This window comes from Urocitellus parryii, chromosome 13, assembly GCF_045843805.1.
Source record: "Urocitellus parryii isolate mUroPar1 chromosome 13, mUroPar1.hap1, whole genome shotgun sequence".
NCBI classification, from domain to species: domain Eukaryota; kingdom Metazoa; phylum Chordata; class Mammalia; order Rodentia; family Sciuridae; genus Urocitellus; species Urocitellus parryii.
In genome coordinates this window covers 15,353,629-15,369,238 of record NC_135543.1, presented here as the reverse complement: position 1 = coordinate 15,369,238, position 15,610 = coordinate 15,353,629, and the positions used below count along the sequence as shown (strand labels likewise).

General features: G+C 37.7%; 1 protein-coding gene and 1 pseudogene across 1 annotated transcript; one reads left to right on the top strand and one right to left on the bottom strand.

The window, feature by feature from the left end:
- Nucleotides 1–232: 232 nt before the first annotated feature.
- Nucleotides 233–1,234, bottom strand: Mc4r (melanocortin 4 receptor). The gene has a single exon (XM_026393196.2). The coding sequence runs from the start codon at nt 1,232–1,234 to the stop codon at nt 233–235; it is 1,002 nt and encodes a 333-aa protein (XP_026248981.2).
- A 10,572-nt stretch (nt 1,235–11,806) lies between these two features.
- LOC113185929 (large ribosomal subunit protein uL23 pseudogene) lies at nt 11,807–12,273 on the top strand (annotated as a pseudogene).
- Nucleotides 12,274–15,610: the final 3,337 nt, after the last annotated feature.

Here is a 15,610-nt window from a genome sequence, read left to right as displayed (position 1 = left end):
TATATAATACAGATTCACATTTTACAACCAAAAAAAGTAGCATGATGTGACTAATAATACTGAGACTGGACATTTTTTCATATCAAAAATCATAAGCTTAAATTACCACAAGTTTTCTCAATCGGAGCACAGCACAGAAGATACAACAGGTGCTGCCTAAGTACACTGCTCAGGTGGCACAAGAATGAAAAAGTCTTTTTAAGCAGGATTTTAGGATCTCCTCTGTCCCCATTTAGTATCTGCTGGCCAAGTCACAGAGACCCCCCAGGGGACAGCAACAGATGATCTCCTTGAAGGTTTTCCTCAGTTCTTGACTCCGGAGTGCGTAAATGAGGGGGTCAATGATTGAGTTGCACATGATCAGTATGAGATACAAGTTAAAGTGAGACATGAAGCACACACAGTATGGATTCTGGGGGCACGAGATGTAGAAAATTAAGTGAAGGAAGAACGGGGCCCAGCAGACAACAAAGACCCCAATCAGAATGGTCAGCGTAATGGCCCCCTTCATGTTGGCCCCTTGGCGGATGGCGCCCGTGCCTGGGAGGACAGCAATCCTCTTAATGTGAAGTCTGGCCATGAGGAACATGTGGACATAGAGGGAGGCCATGAGAGCCAGCATGGTGAAGAACATGGTGATGAGGCAGATGATGACAGCGCTGCTGTCGGAATAAATGATGAACAGCACCCCCGACACCGTACAGGCCGCCCAGATGCAGCTTATGGTGATCCCGACCCGCTTCACGGTCATGATGTTATGGTACTGCAGAGCATAAAAGATGGTAAAGTACCTGTCCACTGCAATGGAAAGCAGGCTGCAAATTGATGCAAGCAGAGAGCTACAGATCACCGAGTCAATGACATTATCAATATTCACCGTGAAACTCTGCGCGTCCGTGTCCGTACTGTTTAACAGGGTGATGACTATGGTCTCTGATCCGTTGGAAACGCTCACCAGCATATCGGCCACTGCCAGGCTACAGATGAAAAAGTACATGGGTGAGTGCAGATTCTTGTTCTTGGCTATGGCCACGATCACTAGAATATTCTCCAGCAAGCTAATGACACCCAAAGTCACAAACACCTCCGGGGAGACAAAAAGTTGCTCGTAGCAACCCCCATCCGAGTAGCCCTTCCCCAGGGTCTCGGTGGCATTGCTGTGCAGCCCGTAGCTGCTGCGGTTCCAGAAGTGCAGAGAGGTGTGCATCCCACGGGGGAGGGTGGAGTTCATCATCTGGTCGCCAAATGGATTCAAATCCCCCCGGAGTCGACGTCCCCTCCCGGGTCAGGATTCTCCGTTCTTTTCTCCCAGACGTGATCAGTCTGAAAGTTCGGAGGCTGAGATCGGCACTCTCGCTGGGGATGCAGCCGCAAGCCCCGCAGCTGGAGATGGAGTTTTTACTCTCTTTCAGGTACAGCTCTGACCCTTATCAGGTTAGAATCTTAGGCTGCAAGATGCTCATTCTCCGAAGACAGAGTCTGCTGTTTGCTTTTTGTTCTCACTGCTGCTTAAACTTTAGCTTTAGGCATTCGCGTCTTTTCAAAATGATTTTCCGGGGAGCGGCTGAGCCATTGCACAGCCTCTGAGAAGGGACCGCTCCCAGCCTCAACGCGGCTTGGAGCCTGAGAAGTGAGGAGCCAGGACGCCGCCGCGGACTTTTATGGTGTGCGGAGGAAAAAAACCTGAAGCCTGGCTCCTCCTCGGCTTCCTTCTGACCAATCCAAGTGCAGGGCAAGTCCCCAGCCGTTCAGGATCCAGCTCCACGCGGATTCACTTGCAGAAGCTTGTGAAACCGGGGACCAGCAGAATGTGAGGCATGGGATTTCCCTTCTCAAGTTTTCAAGGAAAACAATCCCTAGAAGACATTCTGTGATGTCACAAGACGTTCTCTGAAAGCAGCCAGGAGTCCTCCTCCTTAAAATAGAGCTGTGTTTGTGTGTGTGTGTGTGTGTGTGTGTGTGTGTGTGTGTGTGTGTGTATGTGTGTGTGTGTGTGTTGAAGTGGAAAACCCTGTCCTATGTCCTGAAACCCCCCCAGGATACTGAATTTATCTCCTTAATTTCGACATACGGTGGATATGATCAAAGTGTGTATTTGCATGTACACATATGCACAATGAAGCCCTTATTCTGAATAATTAAAATGCACTAATGGAAAATTTAAAAATCTAAAACAGATATACCTTATAATACAGGCAGGCATGCTACGGATGAAAGAACTATATAGATAATTACAGTTTGGCAAGAGGCCCAAGAAAGGGTTCATTTATTGTGTACTAAAATCTGATATTTCTCCCTTGCAGAGTTTCGGTTCTCAAACCTGGAAAAGTTTTCATTCACAACGTTTAAAGTCCAAAGGCATTATTGTAACCATATTTGCTCTGGAGAAAGAGAGAAAGAAAGAAAGAAAGAAAGGAAGGAAGGAAGGAAGGAAGGAAGGAAGGAAGGAAGGAAGGAAGGAAGGAAGAGGCAATATTCTGTTTTCTTTTTAAGGCAATATTCTGCTTTTGTTGTTGTTTGTTTACTTTTACTTTCACCGCTGAAGACTTTGTAAATTAGACCTACAAACCTTGACAACTGTATCTGTTCAAGCCAAGACTAGTAGATGGAAATTATTAATTGTAGTAGGAATATTTTGCTTAAGCTAGTTTCAAAAGAGTGTAACAAAGTTACTTTTGAAATTCCTTAAACACCAGGTTAAGGCATTTTATGTATTGTCATTTTCTTGTTATGATTACTTTTTATTCCCCCAGTGAAAGACTTTTATTTTCATTTCATAGGAATCATTTGTTAAATAGGAAAAGACTTTTCTTTAATTGGTGGGAGAAGGGACGTCTGATGACAAGATGGCAGGAACTGTGGGGGAGGGGTTTTCTGGAATCTTTTCTGTGAGGGTTGGAGGACACAGGTGATGAATGGACTCTCTTTCCTCTTCCTTCTCCTCCTGTTTCCCCACATCTCACATTGCCTGCTCTCCTTAGGGCTGGGGGCCTGGTTACATGGAGTCCTGGCTCCTGAAAGCTTAAAGGAAGGTCCAAGGCTGAGCAGCAAAACACGAAGGGAGAGGACAGAAGGCCCCGGGTGTGCATTAGGTTGCGGGGTGATCATGGTGCGCTTAGGCTTCCTTCCAAGGGCAGCAAGGGAAGAATCTGCCCCAGGCCTTCTCCTCTGCTTACAGAGGCCTTCTTGTCCTTTGTCCTGTGTTCAGCTCGTCTGCACTTCTTTTAATTTTTTATTTGTTTTAATTAGTCATACATGACAGTGGAATGCATTTATGCACTTTGATATATGTAGATGGGATATAATTTCTCATTTTTCTGAGTGTACAATGTTGCAGAATCACATTGGTCATGCAGTCACATATGTACATAAAGTAATAATGTTTGGTTTGTTCTACTGTCCTTCCTGTCCCCACACGCCCTCCCTTCACTTCCCTCTACCTAATCTAAAGTAACTCTATTCTTCTCTAGTGCCCCGACCTTATTGTGAATTAGCATCCGCATATTAGAGAAAACATGTGGCCTTTGTTATTTTGGGATTGCCTTATTTCGCTTAGCATAGCATTCTCCAACTCCATGTATTTACTGGCAAATGCCATAATTTTGTTCTTCTTTAAAGCTGACATCGGTCCCTGGTTTGTTAGTGCTGCTCATAGGGTATAAAATAGGGGAGAATTTTTTAGAGTTAATTCTTAACTCTCCGCTATTCGAAGGACTTTTATCTCTTTCCCTTTCGTGACAGACAATGCTATAAGCATTTTTTTCCTGAGCATGGAGTCAAATTAACAGATTCCATCCATTTCTGGAAAGGAGTGGGGCCTTATGCCTGAATTCCAGCTAGTGGAGTGTGGACCGACTGAGGCTCACTATGTACCTTCCGCTCGCCAGCTTTATTCTCGCATTTTCTCTGTCAAGCAGATGAGTACAGAGTATCTCAGAAGCCTCATGTATAAATGAAAGAAGCCCAAATTCCACAAGAATCCTTTCTTTTCCTTATTTTGTATTTACCTCAGCAGCAAATTATCTATCACTATATAAAATAGAGAAGAAATCTTTCAAATTATTAAGCATCAGATAATTGATTCTGGGCAATCCCCTTCCTGACTCAACTCTTGCTGGGTGCTCCTGACTCCCCTTGATGGCACATTGTCCCATTGGCTAAGGCTTAAAATTCACTTTCTGAGACAGATGGAGAAAAGTCAAGGACATTTGACTCAGAAAGCCCTAAACTGTCTAATTTATCCATCTAATTGGAAGTGCTTTGGGGGTCTTATCAAAGAATGTATTGCCCAATTCAAGGTAATGAAGTTTTACACTTCTTTTCTGATATTCTATATTTGATGAGACTCATCTTTTCCTTTAATTCTTTAGATATTGTTTCCACTAATACTTTGAACATGTTTATATTTGTTGACTAAAAGTGTTTATATATTGAGTCTAATATCTAGGCTTCCCCAGGAATAATTTTTATTGACTGCTTTTTCCCTGCTCCTATATGTATGACCCTACTTATTTATTTGCAAGACTCCTTTTTTTTTTCAACTGGAAATCCTAGATAATGTAATGTAGCAATTCTGGAATTTAGATTCCCTTTCTTACTCAGGGTTTGTTGCTGTTGTTGGTTATAGTTTGCTTAGCAGTGACTTTTCTGAGAGAATTCTGTAACGCCTGTCTTCTGTCTTGTGTGCCCACTGAAGTCTCTGCTCTGTGGCTTATTGGTCAGCTAGTGATTGGACAGCGTTTCCTCACATGCCTAGAATCAAGAAGTCTCCCAGTCTTTGCTGAGGGGCTCTGTGTGTGTTGGGGAAACACAGCATCTGACAGCTCTGCCTTAGCTTTGCTTTCTGTTTGCACAGAGCTACAGGTGCAAGCTTAGGGTTTTCTCAGGTCTTTCCTATGCATACACCCTGACCTACAGATACGCACAGCATTAGGGCCCAGCCATGTGTCAGAGCTTTTTATTTAAACCCCTATGAATACCCAATTAGCTTTCCTTTCAATTTTTTTTTTCTGGATAGTCAATTATTTCCCCCAATTTTTATCCACTGCCTTAGATAGCCATGATGTTCAGCAACTGTCTGGTGGTTTCAACACCCCTCCCAGGGAAAACTCTCTTCTCAGTGGGGGAGTTCTGAGTCAGGCCAGATGAGAAAGCCCTGCCAGTGGAGTGATCACCCTTCTGAGGTAATGGATGGGCTCTGAAGGAGCTGCCAACCATTTCTCCTCCTCTGCTTCCTCAGTGACTAGTTTTCAGTATTTTTGACAAGCTGCTGGTTTTCAAGAATACCAACAGAGCTGGTAAGTGGAAGGTGAGATTAGGTTCAGTCAGATGCTACAAAGTTTACTCTAATTACTGCAATTCAGCCATTTTTTTGACTAAATACTCCCTAGATTCCTTAAAGCCCGTGTTAATTTTCTGAGTCCTGAATATGTTAATTCTGACAAATTTTTGCTATTGGCCAGACAATGTTCAGTGCCCTTACTTCAGCATTCTCAGTAATATGACTTTCCATTCATTGATTTTTATCTTTTTTTAATATTTATTTTTCAGTTTTCAGAGGACACAGCATCTTTATTTTATTTTATGTGGTGCTGAGGATTGAACCCAGCACCCCGTGCATGTCAAGTGAGTGCGTTAATGCTTGAGCCACATCTCCAGCCCTGATTTTTATCTTAAAAAATCAAATTATATTGATTTATGCCAATCTTCTCCTTTAGCAGACCATTTGATGAACAATTTAATATTTCATACTTATTCTAAATATTTTATCAGTTTTCATATGAAAAATAGAAGAATTAAAGAATTGGTAGAAAAGTTGAATAAAATAAAAAATATATTTGGAAACAATAATAGTTTAAGTTAATACTTGAGAACAAAATTATTGCCTTTTTTTTACAAGAAAGGGGTTTTAATTATGAACATGAGAATCACAATGAAATCTCAGAAAATTATGTACATATACAATCTCAAATTTAAGAATTTAGTGTGTATTTATAAGACATTATTTGTATGGTCAATTATGCTGAAGAAAGTATCTCCAAGGAGGAAATTTATTTGTCTTCTGTGGTTTAGTTCTCTGTACCCCAAATAAGCTAAACCAGAAATGTTAGATATATGGATAGGATTTTTGAAATTTTATTGCAGGTGCTTTTTAAAATTCACACAGAATTGAGTTAGATCAGAACATTTCTGTTCTGAGAAAAACTCTGTCTTATATTTTATAACAACAGATATAAAACAGTATTATACAGAAATGTTTACCAAATTGTGCTAGTTGGAACTTTGTTTTTAGGGAATGTTAGAAGTGTTTTCCAACTTGAAATAAATGAGAAAATTCCAAAGTCAAATAATTTTTGGAAAGTATTGAAAACTTGTGTCTCTCTTGAAATTTCAAACTTTGCATGAACATATAGGGTTTCTGAAATTTCCTACTGTAAGAAAATTACTTAGACTGCTTACTTCCTAAACTTACTGGAACATAGGGTGCTCCTTTTCTCATTTTACTTTACTATTACATTTATATAACATACTATAACTTTGTTCTGTAAGAAAGCTTTATTTCTTCCTCTTTAATTATACTGCATCTATGTTACCCCAGAGATCTGAACTGCTGGTACAAGAAATCCATCTGCAACATTAGCCCAATCTTCCACACTCTCAAATCAGAGTCCAAATTGTAAATTTGTTCCAAACTTAATTGATATTTCAGGAACATTTTGAGCATAAGGCAGATTTGGGGTTTATGTTTGAATTATTTTGTCCTGAAGAAACAGGTGAATACATGAAACTGCACCCAGCTGAACTGAGACACATGGGGACGTGCAGACAGCAACCTCATCAAACATTTACCAGAGACCCCAGCTCACTCTGTGTTAGGAGGCACATTCCTTGAAATATATGGTCTTAGAACTTCCTGTGAACTTTCAGACAATCTTCCCTCTGCCTCCCTTCATAATAACTCACAAGCTACAACCCTTCTAAAACCCATTTCCAAAAGTGCCTTCAGATCCTTCCCTTTAAAATATCCTTTGTTCTAGATTCATGCTGGTGTAAAACTATGTTTTCATTGACCAAATTACTCTGACTACAAAAATTTTGCTCATTTTAAATGCTTAGCAACCACCTTACACATGCATTGCTCTCATTTATAATATGTATCTTCCTGTGAAGGACCTGAGTAGGCAGAAACTTCTAGGAAGTTGGATCTTAGGGCAAATACAGCAATGGTCTTCAGAGACCTGCATGGTTAGGTAAGCCCTGTTCAGTTAAAGACCTACAGGTACTTTTTCATGGCTGACATGAAGACTAAGAACTGATCAAGTGGTATAAAGAGAACCACAATGGAATCAATGGACCATCAAGAACGAAAGTTCAAAGGAAATACAATGGTCCGTGGGTGCAGATCCAGCAGAGCTGTCTAGTAGATCAGAATTGAGAAAATTTTGCTAGATCGAGTAGTTGTGGAGTAATTGGTCATTATAGCAAGATTAGTGAATGGAAAACACGAGGGAGAACATTATTTGATTTCCCTGAAGAGTGAAAGAGTGGAAGGAACAAGTATAGTCTTAACAATGAGGAAAGTAAAGATAAGGAATACTGTTTTGTTGTTGTTGTTTTGTTTTGTTTTTACAATTTCCTGTGGTCCTTCATTTCCCCAGAATGATATCATGTCTCCCATTTCTATCCTTTAGCATTGCATGTTCTGTCTAACCACTACCTTTCCCCAGCAGAACCAGAAACTCAGGGTTGCTCAATCTTCTGCCATAGCACTATATAAATCAACTGTGCTAGAATGTCAGTTATTGCTAGCATATTTGTCCTCCTGACAAGCATATGAGTTCATTTATGGCAGAGAACATTTACTCTTCTTCAGGGTGTTTCCAGTAATGCACAGTGTCTGACACATTTTGCAAAAATAGAAAGATTGTTTAACCTCAATTAATTGATTGATGAGTGGATGAATTGTATAAACTAAGATTAATTTTTAATTTCTATTTTTTCTTATTGTATCTAACATTTAGTTTTACATTTACATACAGTAAGATTCACTGTGGTGCACAGTTCTGTGAATAATTCAGCCATCATCTGTAGTTTTCAACATGCATATCTTAATCATATTCTGTTAGACACCTTTGGTTCTATTTCTTATAGAACTGGCACTGGTACTGAGAGTGTAGATTTGATATTTTTTCTTTAAATACTGGTAGAATTCATCAATGAAAGTTTCTGGGTCTGGAAAATTTTTGGAAAGCATTTAAATACTAAGTAATATTCCCAATATGTATGCACAAATCTACTTCTTGACTGAGTTTTGGTAGTTTTTGTCTTTCAAAAACATATAAGTTTTTACTAAAATCATTTTTATCTTTCTAAGTGGAAATTAGGTTTTTGATGTTAACTTATTTTTACTTGAAGAATTTTAATTAAATAGGAGTTTAAAAATTTTTAGTCTAATTATGTTGTTCTATAAATAAGAACCAAACGAACATGTCAGTTGTCCCTGTTTCATTCTAAGCATAACAGAGCTAGAATTATAATCTAGTTGCTATGATCTCATCTGTACTTCTTTCCCTTTAATTAAACTGCACCTATATTGGTTCAGAGATCTGAACTATTAGTACATTAGATCCATCTACAACAGTAGCCCAGTTTTGCACATTCTCATTCCAGAGGCCAAATACCTTTGATCATTATAAAAGAAAACTTCTTAAACAATGAAACAAGGTGGAAAAGACTTTAAAGAGAAGAAAATTAAAGTTAGTAGTAGCTTTGAAGGGATTGGCTTTTCTTTTATTTTATTTTTACTTATTTATTTTTATGTGGTGCGGAGGTTCAAACCCAGTGCCTCGCATGTGCTAGGCAAGTGCTCTACCACTGAGCCCCAGCCCCAGCCCCAGCCCCAAGGGATTGGATTTTCCACATGAACTCCTGATTTTTTTTTTTTCTGAAATAGGTAGAACCACTGCTTTTTGGGGGGCATCTATTTTATTCACAGTATCTTTACTGATTTGATATAAACATGCCATGGTGGTACACAACTGTAATCCCAATGACTGGGGAGGCTGAGGCAGGAGGATCTCAATTTTGAGGCCAGCCTGGGAAACTTAGTGAGACCCTGTTTCAACAACAACAACAGCAACAACAAAATTACTAGCAATGTTGAAGTAGTTCAGTGAGCACCCGTGGGTTTAATCCCTAGTAACACGCACACACATATGCACACACAAGTGACATGAAAATATAGACATAAAATTCCCATCTTATTGGTACATTCTCAGAAATGTTAACCACTCTTAAGAATAAAATCATGTTGTGCTAGTTAGGTTTATCATAATAACTTTTTGTGCACGTATAAAAATTTTAAGCATATGCCTCATTTTCTTCTCTCTTCAATTACAATAATTATTATCATCATGATCATTTCAAGGATTACTTTGAGAATTAAGTGAACTAATATGTATGAAGCACTTTTACTTGTGATTTCATAAAGTAAATGCTATATAAGCATTAGCTATATTTATTTACGTTTTTTATGACTTTGTAGTCTACCTGGGAATTGCACATTCTCTGTAGGACTCCACATTTTGCCCACTGTGATCACGGGAGTAGTTCTTAAAGACACTTTTGGTTATTAAATTCAATTTCTTATTGATGAAGACAGTTTCTTTTTGTGTGCAAACATTCCCTGGTACTTCATATATCAATAAACTTCCATTCTCAGCTCAGGGCAACATTGTTTAGTCACTTCATGCTCAATAACATGTAGGTTGCAATTAGATGCTCAAGTGAACTTATTTACATATCTATATATATAGATATAGATATGTATATATATATATATATATATATACATAGAGAGAGAGAGAGAGAGAGAGAGAGAGAGAGAGAGAGACAGACAGACAGACAGACTTGCAACCCAAATCTGGATCTGAGTCTCCTTTGCAAGGAACCTGGTGTTCTTTATAGCAATAGAGCCCATTGTAAACACCTACCTTTTGCTTTTCAGTGAATTTTGGGGGTTGGAGAAGTACAGTTTGACATTTAAAATCTATTGCTTTAGTGTGGAGATGGATTCTGGCAAGGTTTATTGCTTCATTAAGGCTCTACCAGTAAACAATCTAAAAACTCAATATATACTTAAAGTTATAGGTTTCTATGTGCAGCAGATATATTTTCAAAGCTTTATTATAAATATAATCTTCATAATTTAAATTAGTTTTTAATTAAGGGGACTTTCTGTCATTTTACAGCCCAACTTTTCTGTTAATCAAAACTCCATGCTTAGATATATAGGTGAACCTTTGCTTGGATAAAACTATTGCAAACAAATTTGTAATAAAACTTGATATTCCTCCCTTTATGATTTCATTAATTTCGATTCTCTTGTATTATATGCCTCGAATGGTGTTTCTGCTAGTTTACTGCTTTTGATTGCATCTGGTGAAATAGGGTTGATAGTTTTGTATGATAATATACACCAGGCTCTTGGATTTTCCTATGACTTACAAAATAAGAAGTTGCAAAATAACAAAGTTTTTTGATGTCTACTAAATCTTACATTACAGGAAAGAGAAAAAGTAATGTTATTTCACAGTTATATTTTTAAAAAGTCTGTAGAGGACAATGAACTGTTTTGTAAAGTCAAATTCCATACAGGTGAATTATTTCATATGTCCAAGAGATTTAAGACTCTAGAAGAGGTCCTGTAACACCTAAAAAACACATCTTGATTTCCTTCATAAATTACTAGTGTTCAGGTTGCTTCTGCTTTTGACTAGGAAATCTTCAATTCATTTCTTAAAATGTCTAAAGTGACTTAATGGTGTGCCTCAGTCAGACTTCCATCACTGTCACCAAAATACCTGAGGTAAACAACTTAAAAGGGTAAAAAATTATTTTGGATGATGATTTCAAAGACTTTGGTCTATAGTTATTTAGTTCATGGTGTTTGGGAATGTGGTGAGGCAGAATTTTGTGATAGTCAAATGTGTTTGTTTAAAGTTTCCCAATTCATGGCAGCCAGGAAGAAAAGAGAGGAGGGCTCAGGATCCCAATAGTCTCTTCAGGGTGCCCCCAGTAACCTAATTTTCTTCAGTAGGTCTCACCTGCTAACTGTTCCACTACTTCTCAACAGCACCACAGGATGATGACCAAACCTTTAGCATATGAGACTTTGGGGACAACTAAGATCCAAACCATAATCGGGTGTATGACACATCTTCTCTTATTTGAGCTCAGTGACTGTGCAACTTTTTCCAGAGTGAGAAAACAGTGTAATTCCCATATCCCTTCAACCAGGCATTTGCCCAGGTGAAAAGAAAAACCAAAAAACTGGTGACAGAGTTTGCTTTTGTCAAGGAAGGAGATGTGGGAAAAGACCACACCTGTGCTGGTATGTTTCTGAAACATGAAGAAACAAGTCTAAAAGATGCCTCCAAAAGTTTATTATCCTCCAATAACTGAATCCACGGATATCAAACTACATGAAACCCTTGTCAAAATATTTAAAAAGTTGATGGTTAAAATTATCAATAAATTTTAAAATATCTAAAGAATGAACTAAGGGAAAAATACAGGATCTAAAAGAGCATTCCAACAGAGAGATTCTGAAAAAGAGCTAAACAGAAACCCTGGAAATGAAAGGCCTAATAAATCGAATTTTAAAATTTCATTGAAATTCTTTCCAATAGACTAGATAAAGAAGATGACATAATCTCAGAGCTTGAAAATGAGGTGTCCAACCTTGGACATCCATGCAGTATGAAAGAAAAAAATTAAGAAACTATGACTAGAGCTTTTCACAAAGATGGTGCCGAAAGCTAAGAAGGAAGCTCCTGCCCCTCCCAAAGCTGAAGCCAAAGCAAATGCTTTGAAAGCCAAAAAAGCAGTGTTGAAGGGTGTCCACAGTCATAAAGAGAAGAAGATCTACATGTCACCTACCTTCCAATGACCCGAGACACTGCGGCTCTGGAGGCAGCCCAAATATCCTCGGAAGAGTGCCCCCAGGAGAAAAAAGCTTGACCACTAAGCCATCATCAAATTCCCTCTGACCACTGAGTCAGCCATGAAGAAGATTGAAGACAACACACTTGGGTTTATTGTGGATGTCAAGGTCAACAAACACCAGATCAACAAGCTGTCAAGAAGCTCTATGGCATTGATGTGGCCAAGTTTAACACCCTGATCAGGCTTGAGGGAGAGAAAAAGGCATATGTTTGACTGGCTCCTGATTATGATGCTTTGGACGTAGCCAACAAAATTGGGATCATCTAAACAGAGTCCAGCTGTCTAATTCTAAATATACTTTCTTTTCCCCCCCAAAAAAGAAAGAAAGAAACTATGACTGGAATATAAAATAACTGTAGGACAAACCTTAAGAGACTAAACTTAAAGCTCATCCTCACTGAGGAAGCAGCATGATAAAGACTAATGACATCAATTACCTGGTCAGTAAAATTACCAAAACAATTTTCAAACCTTGGTAACAAGAAGGATATACAGTCGGCATTTAGAACCCCAAATTGACAGGTCCAGAAAAGAAACTTTCATGACACACTGTAGTTAAAATGTCAAAAGTGCAGGTCAAAGAAAGAATTTTAAAGCTACAAAAGAGAGACACCAGGCAACATTTAGAGGGAAAGCAGAATAGCTTAAGATTTCTTAGAGGAAATTCTAAATTTCATAAGGGCTCAGAATAATGTATTTCATGCCATGAAAGGAAATAACTGCCAGCCAAACATCTATATCCAATCTATCAATCAGTATACAGGAAGAAATAACAACTTTCCAAGATAAGCATAAACTAAAGTAATTAATGACTTCCAATCCAGCTTTGCAGAGGATATTTAAAGGAACCCACATGTAGAAGATGAAAATAAAGCAACCAAAGAGCTTGGGGAAAAATAAATCTCATTAGAAGAATAGGCAAGCCAATGAGAATTAGGATCAAAGCAAAACATTAGAAATAAATCAAATGACAGCAATATATATATATATATATATATATATATATATAATAACAATATATACCTCTCTATGATAACACTGGATATAAATGGTTTCAATTCTCCAATTAAAAGACATAAACTAGAAGTTTGGGTTAAAAAAAAAAGACCAAAGTATTTGCTGTCTGCAGGAAGCACACCTCATAGACAAACACATCCACAGATTGAAAGTGAAAGATAGAAAATAACAGTCTATGCAAATGGGGCACAAAAGCATGCAGAAGTAGCTACTCTCGTATTAAACAAAGCAGACTTCAAGTCAAAATTAATTAGAAGAGACAAAGGAGGTCAGCATATATTGGTAAAGGGAACAATCCAAAAATAAGATGTAACAATAGTGAATATGCCTCAAATGTTGGTGCATCTAAGAAGATGAAACAAGAAGTACTGAGACATAAAGGCTCTGATAGCCTCCAATACAATAATGTGGTATAATATTGATACACTAATACACAGGCCATCCAGTCATAAATCAACAGATACTATAGACTTAAATCATTCTATAAATCCAATGAACTTAGTAAACATCTTTAGATTGTTTTATCAAATTACAGCTGAATTCACTTTCTTTTCAGCTGCTTATGGAACTTTCCCCCAAATAGATAATATTTAAGGCCAGAAAGCAAGTCTTAGTAAGTTAAAAAGAGTGGAACTAAATCCTTACATCTTATCAGATCATAATGGAATGAAATTAGAAATCAACAACATGAAAAAATACAAAAGTGATACAAACACGTGAGGATTGAACAATATACTTTCAAATGATGAATTGATCATTGAAAAACTCAGAAGAAAAAATTTAAAAATTCTTAGGATCAAGTGAAAATGGAAATATAATATTTCCAAATCTCTGGGACACAGAGTAGGCAGTTCTAAGAGGGAAGTGTATAGCCATGAGTGCTGACTTAAAAAAAATCAGAAAGATTCCAAATAAATACCCTAATGATGCATCTCAAGGTCTTAGAGAAATAAGAATAAACCACTCTCTAATCCAGTAAAAGGGAAGAAAAAAAAACAAAGATCAAAGCTGAATTAATGAAAGAAAAAAGAAAGGAACAATAAAAATGATCAATGAAATAAAGAGTTGATTCTTTGAGAAGGTAAACAAGATTGATAAACCCTTGGCCAAACTAACCAAAAGCAAGAGAGATAAAGCTCAAATCAATGAAATTAGAGGCAGGGAGATATGACAACAGACACCACTGCTATTCAGAGCATTATAGGGACTACTCTGAAAACTTATATTCCAATAAATTGGAAAATCTAGGAGAAATTGAAAAATTTCTATGCATGTAAGACCTACTAAAATTGAACTAATAAGATTTAGATAGACCTAAAACCAATAACAAGAAATGAGATTGAAACAGTGGGTTATGGGTTGGATTTGGAATGTTCCCCCCAAAGTTAATTTGTTGAAAGCATGATTCCCAGTGCAGAGGGGTTCAGAGGGGAGGCTTTTAGGCAGTTATTGGCTCATGACAGGTCTGGCCTCATCAGTGCCTTAATCCAATGGATGGATTAATTGATAGCTGAACATACCAATGGGAGGTGGGTCCTAGGGGGAAGAAGTAAGTCATGGGGGATTCCCTGAAAGGATTTAACTTTTCCTCACCCTCTTTTTCTGTTTCTCTCTCTTTTTTAAAATTTCTCTTTCTTCTTCTTCCTCTCCCTCTTCCTCTCTCTCTCCGCCTTGGCTGCCATGAGCTAAGTAGCTTTCCTCCCCCATGTCCTTCCACCATGATATTTCTGCCTTAGATTCAGCTGACCATGAGCTCCTCTAAGTTGTTCTTTTTAAATTTGATCTTATTATTTATACATGAGTAGAATATATTTGGAGATATTTTACATATATGCAATATAACCTCATTCTTCTGGTTGTACATGATATAGAATTACATTGGTTGTGTAATCATACATGCACATAGGAAAGAGAGTCTGTTTCATTTTACTATATTTCCTATTCCTATCCCCTCTTCTTCCCTTCATTCTCCTTTGTCTAATCCAAAGTATTTCTACCCCCCGCCCCTCCGTTGTGAATTAGCATCCATGTATCAGAGAGAACATTCAGCCTTTGTTTTTTCAGATTGGCTTATTTCATTTAGCAAGATAGTCTCTAGTTCCATTCATTTATTGGCAAATGCCATAATTTACTTTCTCATTATGGCTGTGTAGTATTTCATTTTGTATATATACACCACATTTTAAAAATCCATTTATCTGTTGAAGGGCACCTACTTCCATAGTTTAGAAATTGTGATTTGAGCTGTTATAAAATACTGATGTGGCTGTGTCACAACAGTATACTGATTTTAAGTCTTTTGGATAAATGCTGAGAAGTGGGAGAACTGGATCAAATGGTGGTTCCATTCCAAGTTTTTTTGAGGAATCTCCATACTGCTTTCCAGAGTGGTTGCACCAATTTTCAGTCCCACCAGCAAGTATGAGTGTATCTTTTTTCCCCACACCTTCACAAATATTTATTTTTACTTGTATTGTAATAATTGCCATTCTGACTGGTGAGATGAAATCTCAGTGTAGTTTTGATTTTCAATTGCATTTCTCTAACTGCTAGAGATATTGAACATTTTTTCATGTATTTGTTGAAC

Excerpts from the sequence above, each read along its gene's own strand:
- Mc4r (XM_026393196.2), bottom strand. The coding sequence starts at position 1,234 with ATGATGAACTCCACCCTCCCCCGTGGGATGCACACCTCTCTGCACTTC.